Consider the following 21,662-nt stretch of genomic DNA (forward strand, 5'->3'; position numbering starts at 1 on the left):
TCCCAATTGAGGATCTCAAAAAATGTTCTAAATCATGCAAAATTGAAATTTTATTAGAGGGGTGTGTGTGTGTGTGTGTGTGTGTGTGTGTGTGTGTGTGTGTGTGTGTGTGTGTAGAGAGAGAGAGGAGGGGAGAGAGGCACATTTTACAAATAATTTTTTAAAGAATGATATAAGAGACCTTAAATATCACAAAGCACTTGGAAAATTCAGGGGCTCAAAGTAACCCTTTAGGATGTGTAGTGGATCATTTTTTTGTTGGTCATGTTTTGTTTTGGGGCCACACCCAGCACTGCTCAAGGGTTACTCCTGGCTCTGCACTCAAATCACTCCTGCAGGGCTCCAGTAGCTTTATAGGATGCTGGGAATCGAACCTGGCTTGGCCTTGTGCAAGGCAAGCACTCGACCCACTGTACTATCTCCCTGGCCCTGAATACTGGATCATTTAGCAGCCATTGACAACAGAGCTGAGAGACTCAGGAGGCCCCGCATTGTCCCTACTTCCAGGAACCAAATTGTGCGTTAGGGGATTAGAGCCCTAGTCTAATCTATTCTAGAAAAGTGTGCAAATTGCAAGCATAAATTAACTTGCAATTATTTGTTATAATTTAATGAGTTTTTCCAAATAGAAATCTTTCTTTACATTTTGGCACTGTAATTTATGAAGGAGTCCATGATAGTTTTAGAGTTTTAGTCATATAGAATTCTAGCAGTCCATCAACACTGTCAATTTACCTCCACCAATGTCCCCGGTTCCCTCCTAACCCCTAACTGCTTCCTTAACAGACACACTTTTAGAGGTTCATTACTGGGATTTGATTTGCATGCTTACAGTATTGATTTCTCTGTGGTTTAGATTTATACATATACTACACCTCTACTCCACTGATGTTTCCAATAACCCTGATCCTTGCCCCTGTTACCTCCAGACTACCTCTTTTTACTTCCCCCATCCGTTGTTTTTTTTTCTTTTCTTTTCTTTCCCTGCTCTTTCCGTATCTGTAGCCTAGGGACCAAGAGTTTGTCAACTTTTCTCTTGTTCAATTCTTCTGTATGTATAGATATGTGACATTATCCAAAATTTGATCTTTTGGGGGAGTGGGGAAGGCACACCTGACTGCTCAATGCTCAATGCACACTGCTGAGTCAGAGTCCTGACTCTGCTCTCAGGGATCACTCCTTTGGGGCTCGAGGGACCTTATGAGGTGCCCGGGATTGAATCCAGGTTGACCACGTGTGTACTATTGCTCCAGCCTAGACTTTCTGATTTAACATAAAATCCTGAGTTCCATCCAAGTTGCAGCAAACTGCATGATTTCATCTTTTGAAGCTGCATGGTATTCCATTCTGTATATATACTGTAGCACCGTAGCACTGTCCTCCCATGTTCATTGATTTGTTCAAGCGGGCAACAGTAACATCTCCATTGTGAGACTTGTTACTGTTTCTGGCATATCGAAATCACCATGGGTAACTTGCCAGGCTCTGCCATATGGGCGGGATACTCTCGATAGCTTGCCGGGCTCTCCAAGAGGGACGGAGGTATCGAACCTGGGTCGGTCGCGTGCAAGGCAAACGCCCTACCTGCTGTGCTATCGCTCCAATCCTGTATAGATATATAACACCTTAGTTATCAGTTCTGCTGCTCCTGGACACCTGGGTTGATTCCATACAGCTGCTGTGTTAAGTGTTGTAGTGAACAGTGGTGTGCACGTATGTTCTTTTTAATGACTGTTTTTGTGTCTTGGGAATAGATAATTGAGAAGCATAATTGCCAACTTGCATGGAATTTGCTGAGTACTTAAATGCAGTTTTATGACCACAGGATGTTGTGGAAATAGCAGTTTAGGGGCTATAAATAAAGTAGCCGATTCCTTAAGAACCAAAGAGCAAACTTAAAATTATACTTTTAATTTCTTCATTGATAAAATTACTTCTAGCATGGTTAACAGCAGAAAGAAGCAATTACAAAGGAACAATCCAAAGGAATATGACTTTCTAACAGTTTCCACGAGGAAGAGACTTGAGCCTTGGTGTGGTAAGTAGTTTATGTACCAATCTTCCATATTTTTCTGAAGTGTTTTTCCCCAGTTGCACCCACATCTGTATGGATGGGTTTCCATACAACATTCTTGGGTACTGTTACTTCCAGTAACACTTAGTGAACTGTGGTTCTCAAACCCACAACTCTTGACCCCATGGACCCAAGAGCAGCGGAAGAGAACACAATATGCAACCACTTGAACCCAGGCTGTTACCTGGGAAGAAGAACCACCATCTTTCAGGGGTGATTAAGCCTGACCCTCAAGCGGAGGTAAAGCAGCTATCACCAGGAAGGTAGGGAGGAATCTGTTTGAACCCATGTATTCCTGTCTGGCAAATCACTCATTTGCCCAATTTTGTTGGTTTGTTTTTGGCCACACCAAGTGATGCTCTGGGCTTACTCCTGGCTCTGTGCTCAGGGGACCACATGGGGTGACAGGGACTGAGCCTGGATTGGCTACCTGCAAGGCAAGTACCCTACCCTCTGTACTAATGTCCAGCACTATGTTTGCCCAGTTTTTTGTTTTGGTTTGTATTTTTGCTTTTTGGGTCACACCCGGTGATGCACAGGGGTTACTCCTGGCTCATGAACTCAGGAATTACTCCCAGCAGTGCTCGAGGGACCATATGGGATGCTGGGAATCGAACCTGGGTTGGCCACATGCAAGGAAAATGCCCTACCCACTGTGCTATCGCTCCAGTCCAAGTTTGCCTAGTTGTTTTTGTTTGTTTGTTTGTTTGCTTGCTTTTTGGGTCACACCTGGCTATGCACAGGGGTTACTCCTGGCTCATGCACACTCAGGAATTACTCTTGGTGGTGCTCAGGTGACCATATGGGATGCTGGGAATCGAACCCACATCGGACACGTGCAAATCAAACGCCATACCTGCTGTGCTATCGCTCCAGCCCCGGTTTGCCCAGTTTTGATGGTAAATAATGTGTTACCATTGAACCGAGAAAATTTTAGTGATCTAGAGTCAGACTCCACAGAGATGAAAGTCTGGATCACAATCAACAGAGGACCTAGGTGAGTACCCTACAGTGTATAGGGACGGAGATAGTAATATCCATTGCATCTCTAAGAGAATTGTAATGACAGGAAATGCACTAACCTATCTGTTACCTAGGAGAGCATTTTCCCAACCGGACATCCCTCTCAGATCCCCTTTCAGGAGTAGGGCCTTTCATATAGTTCTTAGCTCTCTTCAGGGACTGCTCATCCCCTTTCAGTTGAACAATTCTTTCTACTATCAAAAAAATTATTAGCTTTGCACTGGTGAAGGGACAGGTGTTTGAGCATTGTATAACTGACTTAAACCTGAAAGCTTTGTAACTTTCCACATGGTGAATTAATAAAAGAAAAAATAAATAAATAAAGACAAAAAAATTATTAGCTTGAGGTCATTAAAATGCAATTCTCTTGTCCCAACTTGGGGACAGCTCCCCAGTAGAGATGGTCATGGCCTTTGCTGGTACTACCATTCAGTCCGCTTGTCATGCTTCTTCCCTTTTTATCCAGAAAAAAAATTAAAAGTAAGTAATTTATACTTGGAATTTTGATGCTTTCCAGAATTGACTAACCTGGGGTTCTAGTCCCCTAATTCTCATTTGTCTGAATCCTGGAAGCAGGGCTGAGGTGAGGCCTCCCATCTTCCAGAGCCAGTATCCACTCTAATGGATTACTTTTTAAAAGAAAAATTGTAAAAAAAATTGAGTGCTTTTTAATGAAACACCGTGTGGTGCTCAGAGGTTACTCTTGGCTCTGTGTTCAGAAATTCAGTGTTCTAAAACTATATGGGTTGCAGGGGATCAAACCCTGATAAGCTGTGTGCAAGGCCAGTGCATTACCCACTGTACTACCTCTCTAACCCCTAAGGGGTTACATTTTTTTCTAGTGCTTTATCATGCTTAGTGTCTTGTACATATTTAATTTAAGATGTACATATTTTTAATTGCTTGTAAAATCTGCCAGCATAGATTTTTTTTTAAAATAAATCCCAACTTGCAGAATAAATATGGGAAATTAATTTTTCTGGAATTCAGAATACTTTTTGCAATCTTCACTTGGCCATGACTTTTTAGTCACATTAAAAAGTCAGCCAGAATCTGCAATAGAGAAGGGATCACTAAGAAAATGATGGTTGGAGGGATCCGTCCGGATGGAAGATGTGTGCTGAAAGTAGATAAAGGACCAAACATGATAATTTCTCTGTATCTGCATTGCAGACCATAATGCCCAAAAGTAGAGAGAGAGTATGGGGGGAACTGTCTGCCCTGGAGGCAGGGGGAGGATGGGAAAGGGGGTATACTGGGGACATTGGTGGTGGGGAATGTGCACTGGTGGAGGGATGGGTGTTTGATCACTGTATGAATGTAATTTAAACATGAAAGCTTGTTAACTGTCTGATGGTGATTCAATAAAATTTTTTAAAAAACACATTTTAAAAAGTCAGCCAGAGTCTCATATTAAGGGTTCCTGGAGGGAGGCAGGTGAGCTTATCAACTGCCCAAACAGAGCCTCATCCAGCAGTAGAAAACTTCCAATGGCCGCCGTGCTCACAGCCAGACTCCACAGGCTCTAATGAGCCTCATCCAGGAATAAATCTGTTGAAAAACTCAGGTATGCGGGTTTTGTGACCGAAATTTCCAGGCTTTCACTGAGTTGGGCTTGGGCGATCTTCTACTATCTCTCTGTTCTTCCGGGAGCCTGGCAGTCATGCCCATATAAACTCATCAACCCGCAGTGATCCAGAGACTCGTAAATAAAATCTCAAAAGAGATCAGCTGGGGCTAGAGTGACAGCACAGTGGGTGGGGCCGACCCAGGTTCCCAGCATCCCATATGGTCCCCCGAGCACCGCCAGGAGTAATTCCTGAGTGCATGAGCCAGGAGTAACCCCTGTGCATCGCCAGGTGTGACCCAAAAAGCCAAAAAAAAAGAGAGAGAGCGAGAGAGATCGGCAAGCTGCAAAGATGCTTCTGCACCCCAAAATCACCATCCAGATAAAAATTTGACACCAGCTATATCTCCCCATCAAAATTTTAGAATTCCTGGAATGCACAACTGCAACTGCAACATCTCATACTCTACAGCACTGATAAACCGGGAGTAGCACACCACATTGGATGGGATGTAAAGTAGAAGGCAACCAATATCGACTAAGAAAATATTAACACACAAGGCTTAACCTTTAATAACATGTTAGTAATCTCTTATTCAAGAGCTTAATGGCTCCAGGGTGAGATACAACAATCTCTTCACACACTTCCTTCTAAGGAGATCTTTTGTGATAATTTTTAGCAAATTATTTATAACAAGCAATACGTATAAATCATTTAGGGCCTGCTGTTGGGCAGGCTTGGGTAGTGGTTGGGAAAATTGGATATAATGGTGGTGGGAAGGTGTAATGGTGGTGGGATTGGTGTCAGAATATTGAATGTAATAAATCAATGTGAACAATTAAAAAAAAAACTCAGCTAAAACTAAGGATATGGGTCAAAAGGGTGGAGCACATGCCTGTCACCTTCAAGGCTCTGAGTTCGATTCCCAGCACCTCCCACTGCGGGGCTGAATATTACTGGGAGTGAGGCCATTTCATACCCCTTTCTTGGCTAAGACTTCTAGTTTTGAATCCAAATTTGGGGGCAATGAACAAAAAAATTCAGAGCTGACCACCATTATTAAATATTTTCTGGGTCACGATCAGTTCCCACCGATACTTGACCAAACAGCTAAGTGACTCACTTTCTGGGGCTTGAGGATGCAGGAGGACCACCAATGGCTATACCAGACAGTATTGAGGTGAAGTGGGTGCTTCCAGGGCAACTCCTAGAAGTGCTTGGGAAAGGCATTAGGGCCACACCTACTAATGTTGAAAGGTGTATGTGTGTTGGGGGGGGACACTCCAGGGCTATGCCAGTGGGGGGCTATGGGGATTGTTTGGGGGTGTGGGATAATTTCTATGGCTAGAACTTAGATCGAAGGCCTAAGTTCTTGGTCTTGATCTTGATCCCTGGTATTGTGTGTATGCATATATACATAATATGTACATATATATGCGCATATATATATATCTGTCACTTTCATCCCATTGCTCATCGATTTGTTCAGGCGGGCACCAGTAACATCTCTCATTGTGAGACTTATTGTTACTATTTTTGGTATATCCAATATGCCATGGGCAGCTTGCCAGGCTCTGCCATGCGGGCATGATACTCTCAGTAGCTTGCCGGGCTCTCCGAGAGGGGTGGAGGAATCGAACGTGGGTCAGCTGCGTGAAAGGCAAACACCCTACCACTGTGCTATCGCTCCAGCCCATATATATATATATATCTATATCTATCTATCTATCTATCTATCTATCTATCTATCTATCTATATATATATATATTTACATGCACACACATTTGAGCAGAATAAGCCCTGAGTACAGCCTGGTATGGTGTGCTCAAGGGATGATATGGGATGCTGGAGATCAAACCAGCATTGACCATATGCAAGGCAAACACCCTGTCGCGGCACTATCTCTTTAATAGGGTAGCTCTCCTGCCCCTACAGGTTTTTTTGGGGGAAAATGCAAACAAACTTTGAGAAGTTCCAGATACTTTGGGGAAGAACAATATTATTTAAATATTTATGTGAAGCTGCCCAAGGTAATGACTTTGAAAGGGATAAGTTTCCTTCCTTCTAATTTCAGTGTAACTACCCCCATACTAAGCTGTTCAGTAATCTGCCATAACTTGAAGGGTGAGGTGAAGTCTCAAGATGGTCAGTAGAGTATGAAATAACTGCTCCTAAGGATTTTTTTCTGTAGGGAGCCATCTTACAGAGCTTGGCTCTTATCGTCTAGTCAAGCGGAGGCTGCTTGGGATTCCTGTGATCTTATCATTTCACCACTTGTCTCAGTAGCCAACGGCCATGCCTGATCAACATTTTACTATTGTTCCTGTGGGGGTCCAAGCATGCATACCACCCCCTCCCACCAAGAGGTATAAGTATTGTAACTGCTGTGAATAAACTCTCTCTCTCTCTCCTCCTCCTTCTGGCTCTGTGTCTGTTCATTCGGTTACGTCCCCTCCTTAGCCCCACGAAGGGTCCTCCCTGCGGGACAGGATGGGACCCCACATTTTTCTTTCTCTTTCTCTTATTCTTTTTTCCTTCCTTCCCCTCCCCCTTTCTTTTCTGTAACGACTTTTAATGATATGCCACAAAAAGCAGCATACCATCAAAAGCCATTTGAAGGGAAAACTTTACTTTTGCATGGTTTCTGGCATGCAAAATATTGATAAAAAGAACACAGTATTCAGCCATGCTTGCTCCTAAGGATCTTGATTTCACAAAAGCAACAAGGAACAGATTTATCAGATACACCCAAGTTCTATTGCTACATATAACTTTTTTTTTTTGTTAGTTTCTGGGTCACACCGGATGATACTCAGGAGTTTCTTCTCACTCTGCATACAGGAATTACTCCTGGCAGTGCTTGGGGTGCCATATGGGATGCCGGGGTTGAATCTGGGTTGGGTGAGTGCACATGCAAGCGCCTTACCATCTGTACTATCTCCAGCCCCCTATTGTCACATGTAATTTGTGATCAGCTGTTAATGAGTTATCTTAATCATGTTAAATGTCATTAGATTTTATGCTTATTACTTTTTGTAGAAATGGACTCTATTAACTCAGTGCTGTTTGGGGTTTGGTAGTTTATCCTTTAAAATCATATGCAGTATCTTCAAGATTTCTGGAGCACATGCAGCAAAGTCACACTGACCCTGACTCCTGATAGCCCACGGGCAGCGCCTTCCTGCTCCATCTGCCTGTTCAGCTGGTGATCACGTCCGGTTTGGAGGAAGGCAGGTTCTCGCTGCTGAGCAGAAATTACAGGCCATACTGTGTCTTCGGTTGTTGGCAGTGTCAAAAGAATTTATTTCAAATCTGCTTAAGACGGTGGTAAAACTCAGATTTTCCAAAAGGCAATACACAAAATTTAGTCAACCCCCAAAGACCAGGAAACACAGTGTTTGCCATTTAAAAAATACAAACGCTTGTGAATACCAATACAAAAATTATTAAAAAGTTGCTTTCCTTCCCCTTCTTCCTCCCTCCGTATTTCCAGTGGAACATGAACACCAATTGGACCAAGAGCTGCCACCAAATAACAACAAGCAGTGACAGTGGATATGATGGGAGGGGTGAGGGAAGGGAGAAAATAGGTAAAGAAAGGCAGGAAAATGAAGGTCTGTCACAGCCAAAACAATGACACAAAGCTTTTTGTTACTTTTAAAATTCCTTTGCCAACATTCAACAGACTTCATGCTTAATACAACAGTTTAGCGTGAAATTCGCAATTCTACATCATGCATTTAACTTTTTCTGCTTCGCTCACTCTCCACTTCCTCTTGGGGTAGGGAAGTCTGAGGCTTGAGATGTGCAGTCAGCAAGTGTGACAGGACATGGGAAGACCCTCCCCAGGCAGGAAAGCTTCCCCCCTAGCCCCAAAGAACCCCGGACTCTGCTTGCAAGGCCACAAGCAGTCACGTTTCCAAACTTGGATCTTTTGTGAGGGGCAGACCGAACAAGCAGTGTCCTTGCCTGCCCCTCAAAGACTAGATTGGGCAGTTTATACCCCTCCAAGACCTGTGTCCTTTAAGGAAATATCAGTGTCTCCAGATGAGACTTTCTTGTTAATTTCCACACCCAACTCCTAACTGAAGTCAATGTCAATCATCGGGAAAGGCAGGAGTTTCCTCTTGATGGAATCTCTGCCAGCAGTGTGATGACCACCGATCCCTTTGGCCTTCAGTCCACCCACCCAGCCTTCTCAAAGGCCATTTAGTTGTTTCTCACCTTAGTCTTAGACATTGGTTTCCAAAACTGCCGACGTCTTTGGAAACAAAGGAGACACGATGGGTTGGCGGGGCCCATTAGCAACTAAGACTGAAAATAAGGAGGCAAAAAAGGTGGATTCGTTTCTTTCCAGGATTTAAGGGCCCTCTGCACACAGATGCCTTTGGAACTGAAATGAGAATGCTGACACGGAGCCTGTTTACAGCCCTTCTTACAAATTTAAACAGTCCTTGTTGAGAATGGGAATTTGGAGGGCTATTGTCATAGGGAGCCTGTTTTAAATGTGAATTATATCCCCTCCAAGCCAGGCAGCTGTGACATAAAAACACATTCTCATTTTTCAAAGGCTTGAATGGAAGACACTATGGTCAGAGGAGATTAGGGAAAGTTATGCTTCCAGCTCTGATTCGATGAGTGAACCGATAGGCCAGGCTCAATCAGTAAAATAGACATTTTCTTTAAAAAGTGTTACTTTGTAGTCCTCACAGTAACCAGAGGAGGTAGGTTAGTATGATTAGTCCTCTCTTCTGGTGGGGTATGAGGCACAGAAGATTTAAGATATTTGCCCCCACCCATGTCCTAAACCAAAATCAAAGCCAGGTTAAAGGAGAGGCATTTCCAAGACTGAACTTGAGGTCTGATCAATATGTTTGTCCAAATGCATCCTTACTTATTTTTACAGTCCACTTGAAATGAAAGCTTCTGGGTCCTTTCTTGGGAGTGGGAGGGTTACTACTAAGGAATGTGATCAATAAAAAGAGCTCACTGGGTAAAGAGAAGTCCTGAGATGACCCAGGATCAGCATAGAGTTTGGCTGCCTTCTAATGATGTCTGATTCTAATTTCTGGCAACCTATGGCTTACAGTCAGAAGTAGCCAAGGAAAATGGAAGTAAGAAATTTTGCTCTCTCGGAGAGGAGTGGAGAGTGGGGCTGCAAGGACCTGACAACTTGGCTTCGACTCTAGGCTCACCCCTTTCCTCTCCACCCCCCAGCTGCAGAATATAAGAGACTTGGAAAATTCTCATCTTGACTATTGAGACAAAGGCCTGTGTGAAGTGGATGCCTCACATATCACTCTGCCTAATAACACATAACAAACCACTTGTATAACCTAGTGGTCTCTAACAGGAGTGCCCCTTGGGGGACCTTTGGCAATATTTATAGCCACTTTTCCTTGTTATCACAAATTTGGGGGTTGCCACTGGCATCTAGTGGGTGGAGGCCAGAGTTACTGCTGAATCTCCCTACAGTGCCCTGGACAACCCTCCCCTTTCTGCCTCCCAAATCAGAGCATTATCCCCAAATGTCAAAAGCTGAGAAACCCTGACATTATCCAGGGGTGTTTCAGCATCCCCATGGCTAATGACCCCAAGGATCTTATCCCCCTGCACCACCTCAACCACAAGAAGTATTTCTGGTTCCACAAGTACCTTCATCTATGAGCCATGTGCCCACTTGTGCTACAAAATGCCTCCTCAGGGGACCAACCCTTTCATGAACATTTAGAATTAAGGCTTAAATGCAAATAGCCCTGGAAGAAATACACGTTGATCCTGTATTCTGATCATTTCCTGAGAGGACTGTGATAGGTAGAAGGGCAATGGCACCATAAGGAGCAAATCTGAGCAACAAGAGCAAGAAGAATTGGCCTGTCCTATTGCTCTGGGTGAGCCTGTTTTTCTCAGGTTTACTAGGCAAAATCTTTCCCTATGACCTTGATGGGTCATGGGATACCTTAGAGCACTGTCTAAATGGCAAGTACACAGGGCTGATAATGGAACCGAGAGCTATGTACAGTTGCATAATTTTCAGGTTAGTTACTCTGTGGGCCAAGATGACCGATAACCACTTCATTTAGCATCATTTTCCAAACAGGAGAGAGAGGAGGGAAAAATAGGGCTATGTGCAATGCCTTACCTTGCTTTGAATTATGGGTTATAATGTTACGCAGTGAGGTTTTATTGGATAACTTCTAAAGATATTACTTCTCAAAGGAAAGGCATAAATTTCGACAAAACTCACTAGCAAAGAACAAATAGCAGAACTACATTTAGACGCATTATTTACAATGCAATGGAACTTGTCATTTCAAATTACTTTGAATTCCTCTTACCAAAACTGCTTAGTTTACAAATTACACCTCAGCCACCCCAACATGTAACAGCACCGTGATACAATTTTTATGTACAAAAAAGTGTTACCATGTTTTGAAGTAAAGGGAATTTGATGGCCAGTGATACTCCCAGGTTAACCCCAGGGCTTCTGGGATGGTGACAAAAGGCCATGAGAAGTTGGGTTCTTCCTTGTTGCTGATCCCTCAGAGATGTGTTTTGCTCAGACTTCCCTGCTCCCTTAGGTTCAGTCTTGTTCCTGAAGGCATTTTGTGCTGAAGATGGAAGAAACAGTAGGGCAGCCTGACAAGTTGACAAGGTCCCTGGGATTAGTGGTATTGCAACTGGACTCCTGGGGAAGTTGAAAAACAAAACCTTGCTTGCTCTCCACCCACAGGGCTTCCCACAGGTGGATAAGATGGAGGACATGGTCTTGGTCATTTCTCTGAACTTCAGGTAATTATCTTCTTAAGAGAATGGTCATTGCTCTAAATTTCAGGAAACTATCTTCTTAAAGAAACTGCCTGAACTTGTGGACTTTTGCCTTCTCCAGTTCTCACATCTCTCCTTACCAAAGTTACTGGCTCTCCAGAGGGTGACTTCCAACCCAGGATGACCTTGCTTGCTCCTCTTCAAAGATTCAGAGCTGAGGCAGAGTGGGGTCCCGGGTTTGGAGGATTCAGGAGCTGTCCAACCTTTCAAGATCCTGCTTGGTCATGAATGAACTTTAGGTGTCTGCCCTGCTGTCCCAGCTGAGCTAAGGCAAAGGAGCCAAGCTGAAACCATGTGAAAGAAAAGAGAGGAGGCTGCTACCCACATATGACTGCACGGGGTCATGCACAGCTAGGACAGGACAGGCCACCCCTCTTTAAGAAAGGTGCCCCTGGATACCATTTGGTGTGATAAAAACAGAGGCCCAACCCTGACATGCTCTAAGCAGTTGACTGCCAAGATCTCAGGAGTGGCAGAGGCTGAAATAGAAACACCTAAACATGTGTCCAGCTGGTCACATCTGTACACACAGCTGGACAAGGCCACCCTGTGGGCCGAGAGCATGAGCTTTGAGGTAGGATTGTCAGATCTGCTGAATGAGGGAAGGGCTGCACAGCCTTGACCGGTGACACAACAAGTGCCGTAGCTACACGCACAGGTGAACCCAAGTAAACACAGTTGGTGTCAGTTTACAGACTGGGATTTTATAAAAATCCAATCCAGCAAATAGACAAGTTACTCCTCAACCTAAAAAATAAATTGCTCGATAAAATATATTCTTAGAAAAAGGAGCAAGAAAGGCTTACTACCAGGTGGAGAGGGAGGTGGCAGGCACTCAGGAAGAAGAGAGTGGGGGAGAAGTGGCAAACAACTCTGGGGACCCGGGCAGGCTCAGAACTGGCTCAGAACTGCCAGAAAAGAAATGGAAATGACTCAACACAGCTCTCAAGGGATAAGGTCAATGTTTCCACCAAGGAGAGGAGAACTCTCTCCCCGTTGCCGTGCCCTGTCACCCAGGCACCCAGACTCACACTGGAAAGCTGAGGGACAGAGAACACCATATTGCTATCCACTCCATGCCTTTCTCTGAGTTTGCACCCACCAGGCCCTGGCTGAACCCCTGCTGCTTTGGGGGCATTTCTTGCTTTTATGACAGTAGGAAAGTAGACCTATGCCAGGGGGCTTCCCAAGGGCCTCCAGTCTTATGCGTATAGGAGTCTGCAAGTGCACAGCTGCAGAATGACTCAAGTTTGCAGTTAGCCTCTTGGGAAGTAGTTGCAGAAAACTGTTTTCACCAAGTGAAAACTTGCCACATGGTCTTTACATTTCTAATGTTTTTTTTTTTGGGGGGCCTGAGAGAGCTCAAGGGGTTAAGCATGTATTTTGTACATAAGAGGCCCCTGGCTCGATCTCTGGCATCTCATGATATCTCAAGCATAGCTGGGAGTGGTCACAAAGCACAGAGCTGGGAGTGATCCCAGAGTAGCCCCAAACAAATAAAAAGCCAAATTCCAGCATTTTGTGTTTAAAAAATGAATAAATTTTAGCAAACCATTGTGTGTATGTATGTATGTATTTATGTATGTGGAGAGAGAGAGAGAGAGAGAGAGAGAGAGGAAAGGTGAGGAAAATCATTCTAATCATGAATGATTAGAATGGTCTCTAAAGGGTCTTCCTTTAGAGAAGGACCCCTGGAAACCATTCTAAAAGGAGCAACAGAGGCAAAGAGCAAGAATCATGGTTAATATCCATCATGTCTTAGATCTGCATAAGACATAATACACTGAAGGCCCCAGGACCTCAAAACTAAATGTTGTCTTCCTGATAAAGATAGGGACACACAACCTGAGTTTCTGAAGGAGTGGCATCCCAGCCACGGGATGACACAGGGGACATGGGATTCCAAAGACTCTCTCTGCCTCCTATTCTCAGGATACAGGTCTCTGGGTCTATCTTCCTCTCCTCTCCTCCTAGAAATCAGACTTTGTAGATAGATGACAGGAAAAGTCATTGTAAATACTGATTGCTTTCTCACTCCCACAAGAAAAGTCCCTTTTTGTAGCTGTAGCTTCCAGGTGGATCAAAGTGAGACACACACCCAACGTTCACCCTTGAGAGTCATCTCCACAAATCCAAGCTGCAGACCCTGTCTGCACCCTCCCCGGCCTCCACACACACAGACAAGAAACATGTCTCAGATACAAGTGGCCGCTGGGTTGCACCCATGATTGGGTTCTGCCCTCGTGAGTTGTTTGAGTTGCAGCAAGGGATGGCAGGGCTGAAGCTGGGAGGCTAGTTACCGGAGAGTTTTGGCCTCCCCAGACTCGTTGGCACGTCCAATCCTGTGTGCAGGGTTACCTAGAAAATAAGCCAGGATCAGTGAGGGTAGGACAGTTGCCACACAGACCCCAAACACCCAGAGTCCTGGGGTTACAAGTGATGCACTGTTTGCTGGGGTGGGGTGTTCTTGCACTGTAGAGTCTGCTCTTCATCTCATTGCTCAGGGTCACTAATTCATGTTTGCTCCTTCTTCCTCCTAATAAGTGCAACATAGTTGCCTGCCTTATCCACCTGGCCCCCAAACACCGGTGAGGCTGACACTGTTGCAGTAACTGAACTTCTTCTCAGGTCTATATACATAGACCCTCGACCAAGACAGGTTTGAACTGCATGGACCCTCTCACATATACAGATATTTCTTCAATAACTATATCGGAAAAATTTAGAATTTATGACAACTTGAAAGAAACTCATTAAGGAAGCATGTAGTCTGCAAATATTGAAAAATTTAAGGTTTGTCACAAACGCATAGAAGATATGTAGACAAAAGTCTGTTGTATAATTTGCTATCATAAAACATACACATATCTATTATAAAAAGTAGCTATTATGTTGCATCAAAATGTAGTAGATGGTACAGATACAGATGGTACCATTTACAGTCAAGAACATGTAAACAAACATTATCTCTGAGGCTTCAAGCAACACTTGACTTAATTAGTGGTTATATTTGGGAGTTCTGTATTAGGAATGTTGCCCATCCAAGGGGATTGATACACACCTTGAATTGCTCAAATCATATATTAGTTTCTGTTTCCTTTTTAAAGCCCACTTTCCTTTCCTACCTCTGTCCTGTTTGCTCTGGACCAACAGCCTGCACACTCACGGCCCTTTTGTGAGTGACTGGACACAGGAATCAGAGAGAGATGCAGATTCTTACTATTCTGTTACAGTGAGCTCTGCAACTAGTCGGCTTCTTCTATATCATCCACTTTGACCAAGTGCCCTTTGGGGTTTTCCTGAGGACAGGCTGGCGAGAGGGGTGAGAGGTACCTGCACGTTTCTGTTGAGGCTGAGAGCCGGCATGAAGACCCCGTCCACGTGGCTGAAAGCTGTTGGGCCCTGCTGCTGCCCGTTGATGAAGAAGGTCAGTGTGTGCTTATTCAGGTCCAGCAGCACACCCACAGTTGCCCCCTTGCACACTCCACCTTCTGTCCTAGAAGAAAAGCACCAAGAAGCCCCCTCAGCACCCGGCATGGGATGGCTCAGAAGATGCACTTCAAGGTGCAGAAAAAAAGCCTTGTGCTAAAAACAAAACCCTCCTCCCCACCCCCTTGCCCCTGGGGCAGTTCTTGGGAGCTGTTCTCTGAGGTCAATTAGTCTTCCTGATATGTTAAGGAGTCAGTCACCCAGAGAGGCCTCACACTTCCTGTAAGATTCCCTATACTAGAGGAGTTGGTTATTCAATACCTTCTTTTCTATGGCACCTGAAATTTGGACACTCCTGAGAGGAGCAGGGGGCAAACATTTGGGGGCCCATCCTAGCCAATCGGACCAGGTGGTTCAAAGCCCATATCCTACAATACAGAGCTGCTCAAATACAGAGCTGGCCTCGAGGGCAACCCTGGTGATACTTGGGAGTCATGTGATGCCAGGGCAAACAGGTAAATGTCCCTGACCACTGAGTGGTCTCCGCAGGCCAGGAAACTCAGTGTTTGATGAGCAGATTGCTCCTGAGAAGTGTATGTAAGGGAAGATTCCTTGAGCTTCCAAGGACAGGAACCAGCTTGGTATCTTTAATTTGAGCCAAGTGATGACATTTACACTGTCAAAGAGGTTGATATCTGGCCATTTGGGGAGTTTGAAAGGCCCAATCTCTACTAACTTACACTATCTCAAGGTCTGTTGAAAGGGAGTGCAGGCTGTGGGATGGAGACTGAATCTGAACTCGGAAATCAAGTCTCCTGTCTGAGTTACTGAGTTCATGACTTCTAACACTGAAGCTTTGAGCAAGTAAATTGGGAATACCTCAGTAAACACTGGGCAAAGACCTCAACCATCCGTGATCAGTCCATCATACTCTCCCTTCCCTTAGCTGATCACTGGGGTCATAGCTTGTCATCACCTCTGCTGGGCAGTTCTGGTTAAGATAACTATTTTTATACTTTAATGAGCTAATCAGCTAGCAGTTGGTCATGTGGGGCTGAGAGCACAGGTAAGTGATGACGAAGATTTGATGTGCCAATCAGAAGAGTGTTGCTTAGGAGGTGAGGATTTGGGAGCCCAAGGCAGGATCCCACAAGTGGAAAATGGGAACTGGGGTGCTGATCCTATTTTGACAGTGACCACTGGGTGACAGTAATCTGATGAGTGAGCAGGAATGTGAGCTTCAAGTCAGGCTTCAAGTCTGACCTCTGTCAAGGTCAGAGCTAGGGGGTCACACACAGAGCAGGAGAGATCCTAGCAGCGCGACGACTAATTAGTCCTGTGACTTTGACCATAGTACAATTCTTCTTCATCCTAATCTTTAGAGTGGCAATAACAGCAATACCGACTAAATGGCATCATACAAATGAGGTGCTTCCTGCAGTCACTAACACAAAATAAACACTCAATAAGTGCCTTCTGATTTACTCCTTCACAGACAGTGAATCTGGGTGCTGGTTTTCTGCAGGAGAAATGAGGCTGGGGAGCCTAGGTTCAGTTTACCTTTCTTTATGGTTTTGGGGTTATATCTTCTTGTGCTCAAGGCCTACTTTGTGTTCAAAGATCACTCATGGCAGGGCTCAGGAGACCATACGGGGTGTTAAAGATCCAACCTACCCATGTCCGCTTTATGCAAGGCAAGTGCCTTACCTGCTGCATTATCTCTCTAACCCATAGACTAAACTTCTTTGTGGTCTCTGAGCACAAGGTTGGAGTGTCCAGCACATAGGATCAGATTAGTCTAGCACCTGGTCACCCTGGGGCATCTGTCCGGCCTACTGGGCCAGGTAAATCTGCAGGACTTGGTTGGTGAGCACATTGGGTCTGGACAACACCTAAAACATGGTGGGTCGGTAGATCTGGTCAAAGTGCAGGGCTTAGCTAGGATATAGGCCTAGGCAGAGAGTTCAAAGGGACAGCGCTACCTTCCCCTCTCTCCTGCCCCTCTAACCTGTCTTTGGATATAGGGGACAATGCCAGTAGGAAGGCAGTGGAGAGGGCACTGAGATGTACTTTATGCTCTTCTGGGAACTGCAGTCAAGTCCCAGCCCCAAACCAAGACTTTGGTACTATCTGGGGATGAACTCTGAGCGCTGAGAGCCCCCAGAGCCAACTTTGCTTGGAACTGGGGCCCTGCCTGTCCAGCACCGTAGGACTCCTGGCTTTTCTCCTGATAGACCTGGAAGGAGACTCCACAGAGAGACTTTGCCTCCTAGTGACCACAGCTCTGCATTTCTGGGTTTCTTTAAAGGCCAGTACTGCCTTGAGAATTTTCCACACTCCCGTGGCCCTCTTCCTACTGGCCAGGATGAACACAGAAACCTTACGAGGAGGGAGAAGAGGAGGAAAATGAGGAGGACACGGAAGAGGAGGAAGAAGAACATGAAGAAAAAGAGAAAACCTAACTATGGTGTAAGGGCCCCATCTTTATTCATCTTTATTGTGACTAAGGAGAGATAGCAAGGAACCCCAACTCCCTGGAGGAACCCAAATATGAGGCACACCTTTCTCGGTGCAGCCTCAGAAGACCGGACTGCACAGGACCTGAATCTATCCTAGTCAGGGGCCGACTTGGGACAAAACAGTTCTGGGGGCCTTTGACAGAGCCATCTCTAGTAAATAGTAAACATCATTTGTTACTCTAGCCTCTATTGTATACTCTCATTTTTTGCTGCAGTAAAAAGACCACTTCTAGCAGGTCACTTCTACCTTGAGGGCTGGGGTTGTGGGATGTGACTCAATTGGCAGAGCACATGGTTTTCACCTACAGAGTCTTGGTCTATCCCCAGAATTGTCTTGCTTCTGAGAAATATTGGGTGGCACCCTGGAGGCACCTGAGTCCTACTTGGAGTGACTCCCAAGACTTTTTAACCTCCTGCACCCATAAAATGAATGACTGTGTGTGAAAAATACCTCTCTCCACTTTCCTGAATTTTGGAATAGAAAAAGGGACTCTATTCCCACAGGACCCTCATCTCCAGATCCCCTCCCCCTGTTTAAAGTGACCAGAAGGGACCCACAGCGCACCTGTTGGTGTGGGAGTTGCAGTGCATGAACCAGCTGCGGTTGTTGTCCACATACATGGCCCAGGCCTTGTCATCCTTGCCCAGCATCATGTCCTTGACTACGCTGGCTCGGGCCACCCCGAAGGCAGGGTCTGGGTGGTTGTCGTACCGATCCACGTGCAACTCCCAATAATGCACGCCCTTGGAGAATGCAGCTGTGCCGAGCACAACCCGGTCATCATAGCTGCTGCACGTGGCTGTCTGGTTGTCATTGGATAAAATGATGTCCCGGTGCCCAGAGTTGGGGTCAAATGTGAACCAGGCCACTATAAAGGAGGGATAAGGAGAAAGGTCAGAGGATGGAATTCACCAACTGCCTCTAAGGGGCACAGCAACACAGACTCGCATATATTAGAAAGTGGGGCATGATGTGTGGGTGTGTTTACATGCATACAGATGCGCACACACTTTCTGTTGTCATCATCCCGTCCTTTATCCAATTCCAACTTTGCTAAGGAAGACAGACATGCAGGCATCTAAGCCCCAAGCTGAAATGCCTTTTGTGTAGTCCTTGGTTTGTCAAACCCTGCCAGAATTTGTTCACTAACATGAGTAACAAAGAAAGTTCATATCCACACCCCACACTGTGGGTGGAAAACTTGATACCCAGAGACGTGAGGCAAAATAATCAAACTGCAAAGTTCAATTCTCCCTTTCACATCCCATTGGTGGGGCATCCTTTTCCCTCTGAAGTCCTTTAAAAACTTTTCTCAGAGAAAATAATGGGGTATAAGGCCCTGACTCTAAAATGATGGCCACAGTATGCAGGGAAAGAATTCTTGGCCAGAAGGTCCTTCAGGGAAGAAAGCAAGGAAATGAAATGTAAAAACCTATAAAACTGTAGCACAGTAGCACTGTTGTCCCATTGTTCATCGATTTGCTCGAGTGGGTACCAGTAATGTCTCCATTGTGAGACTTGTTACTGTTTTTGGCATATTGAATACGGCACGGGTAGCTTGCCAGGGTCTGCCATGCAGACGGAATATTCTCAGTAGCTTGATGGGCTCTCCAAGAGGGACAGAGGAATCGAATCTGGGTCGGCCGAGTGCAAGGCAAACACCCTACCGGCAGTGCTATCGCTCCAGCCTGAAAAACCTATAAAACTAGGTTTATAAAATGACTCTGATAGACACTTTTTTCTTCAGGCAATGATAAACTGGGTTAAACGGTGACAAAGAAACACAGGGTTGAGCTGCAAATGAGCTAAACGCATGGTTTGTATGCAGAAGCCTCAGGTTTGATCCTTAATTGTTGGGTTTGTTTTTTTTTCCTTTTTGGTTCACACCTGACGATGCATAGGGGTTACTCCTGGCTCTGCACTTCTCAGGAATTACTCCTGGCAGTGCTCAGGAGACCATTTGGGATGCTGGGAATTGAACCTGGGTCAGCCGTATGCAAGGCAAATGCCCTACCTGCTGTGCTATTGCTCCAGCCCCCTTGATCCCTAGTTTTACATGTCCTCTGAACATGCTAGGAATCATCCCTGAGCAGTGAACAAGAAATAGCACTGATGAGTGTGGAAAGAGCAAGAGTGAAAAGAGAGAGACCAAGAAAGAGAGGTGAGGGGACTGGGGAGTTGAGTTTTGGGGCCACACCTAGTGGTTCTTGAGGTCTACTCCTAGTCCTGTGCTTGGGGACTGCTCTTGACAGTTCAGGGGAATTATGTGGTACTAGGAATCAAAGCCCAGCCTTCAGCATGCAAAACATGCAGTCCAGCTCATTGAGCAATCTCTCCAGTCTCAGGCAATGAAAAGTTTGTTCTTGGTCTATAGGGACAAAAGTTGGAGTTGGGGTGGTCAATGGGTATATAAATAAGTGTTTTTCATCACTTATCTCCAGAAAAATGCAATTTAAAATGGCAGTGAGATATCAGCTCACTCCATAAGATTGGCAGGGATGAAAAAAAAAGTAGAAATAACCAGTGTTGGTTGGGGACATGGTGAAAAAGAAACCCTCATCCACTATTTGTGGGAAGATAGCCTGGGTTAGCCTCTATGGAAAACAGTATCAAGGCTACTCAAAAAAAATTTTTTTAAATTGAGAATCCATATGACTCAGAAATTCCACTTCTTGACATCTACCCCAAGTGCCTAAAAACTTTTTGAAAATACATTTTCACTGTCATGTTTATTGAAATGCTTCTCATAATAGTAAAGTTCTGCAAGTAACCCAAATACCCAGGAACAAATAAGTGGATGGAATCCTGATCAGATGTAAGAAAAGATGAAATTCTGTCTACCCTTGCTATGTGGACTAAATTGAAGAATGTCATGCTGAATGTAGCGATCGAATAAGAGAAGAACAAACACTGAAGGATCTCTCACATAGGTGAAGTAGGAAGAAACATAGGAAGGAAATAAACAATGATGTTAGGCCTTGAGAGTCAGCCTATAAAACTAAAGGGCAGGGGACTCTAAGACAGTGGCGGAGGGCACTGACATTGGTGGTGGTTGCAGTGTTGCAACATAGTATACCTGAAAATTACTATTAACCTATAGGGTGTTGAGCCTGGAGCCCCATTTTTCTCCCCCTAAAGCTCAATCACCCTGTGGGAATGTGTTTCTTCCTCCGAGACACCCCAGGGCTCACCGTCAGATGTCTGCAGGACGACAGTTTTACTATAGGGTCCAACTCCAGACGAGTTGAAAGCCTTGACCCTGGCATTGTAGGTGCTGTTGAAATGCAGCCCGTCAATGGTGCAGAGCGTCTCCTTGCCAACGTACACTTCCTACAAGAAAGCCAAGACTGCTCACTGGGTGCCTCTGTTATGTGAAAACACTCTTCACATCTGGCTCCCAAACAACCTGGTATTTTTGGTTATTGTTGTTGTTTGTTTTCTTGGCCATGCCTGGCAACGCTCAGGGGTTACTCCTGGCTCTGCACTCAGGATTCACTCTTGGTGGGGCTCAGGGGATCATATGAGATGCCAGGGATTGAACCCGGTTCGGCTACCTGCTTTACCATCTCTCCGGCTCCAGACACATGCTGAAAGATTCAATGTTCTCTACCACAAGAGAATAATAAAAATATGAACTGGAGTGAATAGGGTCACAGACCACATCCATCGTGGGTACAAATTCTGACTATTAATCAACTGGGCCCTCCCTCTGAGAAGCTCTGAGGAATGATAGGGACCTTAGGTGGCTGGGAGGGACTCCAGATTTGCTGGTCAGCCTGTCAGGCTGAATCCTAGAGTCTGGGGACAATGCCTTTTCCCTGGACCAGTGGAAAGTTATCTGTTTCCAAAGTGGGAGTTTCAGTTACAAAACATGAGCCAAATATCTAAATTAACAAAATAATCAAAACATTGTTTCATTGCTTTGCAGTGTCAGGAATTGAACCCAGGCTTCACCCATGCAAGACTAACACTTTGTTATAGAGTTATATGCCCATAAAAATATTTTTTAACAGAAGATCATTGCACATAATGAAAATGAATAGATAGAAGAAGACCATGACAGACACTAGGATTTGAGTTTATTGGAGCTGGAATCACTTCTGCAGGGTCCTCCCACCTCTCTCTCCCACCCAAAAGGTTTGTGTCTTTCACTTATTGTCATTTTCCCTCCTCCCTCACCTATACCTGTGGCCTTCTGAATATGACATTTCGGCATCAG

At 45.0% G+C, this 21,662-nt stretch overlaps 1 protein-coding gene and 1 non-coding gene across 3 annotated transcripts in view; both read right to left on the reverse strand.

Moving 5' to 3' along the window:
• Positions 1–7,223: 7,223 nt before the first annotated feature.
• Positions 7,224–7,356, reverse strand: LOC129399016 (small nucleolar RNA SNORA15). Its single transcript, XR_008626864.1, has one exon. It is a non-coding gene; the product is annotated as a small nucleolar RNA SNORA15 (small nucleolar RNA).
• Positions 7,357–7,940: 584 nt separating this feature from the next.
• The window catches only part of TRIM67 (tripartite motif containing 67), a 65,093-nt gene continuing 51,371 nt past the window's right edge, over positions 7,941–21,662 (reverse strand). For both annotated transcript variants that reach the window (XM_055147306.1, XM_004620315.2), the window contains exons 7-10: positions 20,635–20,773; positions 18,008–18,311; positions 14,828–14,990; positions 7,941–13,852 (exon numbers count right to left, since the gene is read on the reverse strand). In XM_055147306.1, the coding sequence (XP_055003281.1) occupies positions 13,787–13,852; positions 14,828–14,990; positions 18,008–18,311; positions 20,635–20,773 (672 nt within the window). In that variant the 3' untranslated portion in view covers positions 7,941–13,786. The remainder of the gene's footprint in view (positions 13,853–14,827; positions 14,991–18,007; positions 18,312–20,634; positions 20,774–21,662) is intronic.

Source organism: Sorex araneus, chromosome 9 (genome assembly GCF_027595985.1).
Source record: "Sorex araneus isolate mSorAra2 chromosome 9, mSorAra2.pri, whole genome shotgun sequence".
Taxonomy (NCBI): domain Eukaryota; kingdom Metazoa; phylum Chordata; class Mammalia; order Eulipotyphla; family Soricidae; genus Sorex; species Sorex araneus.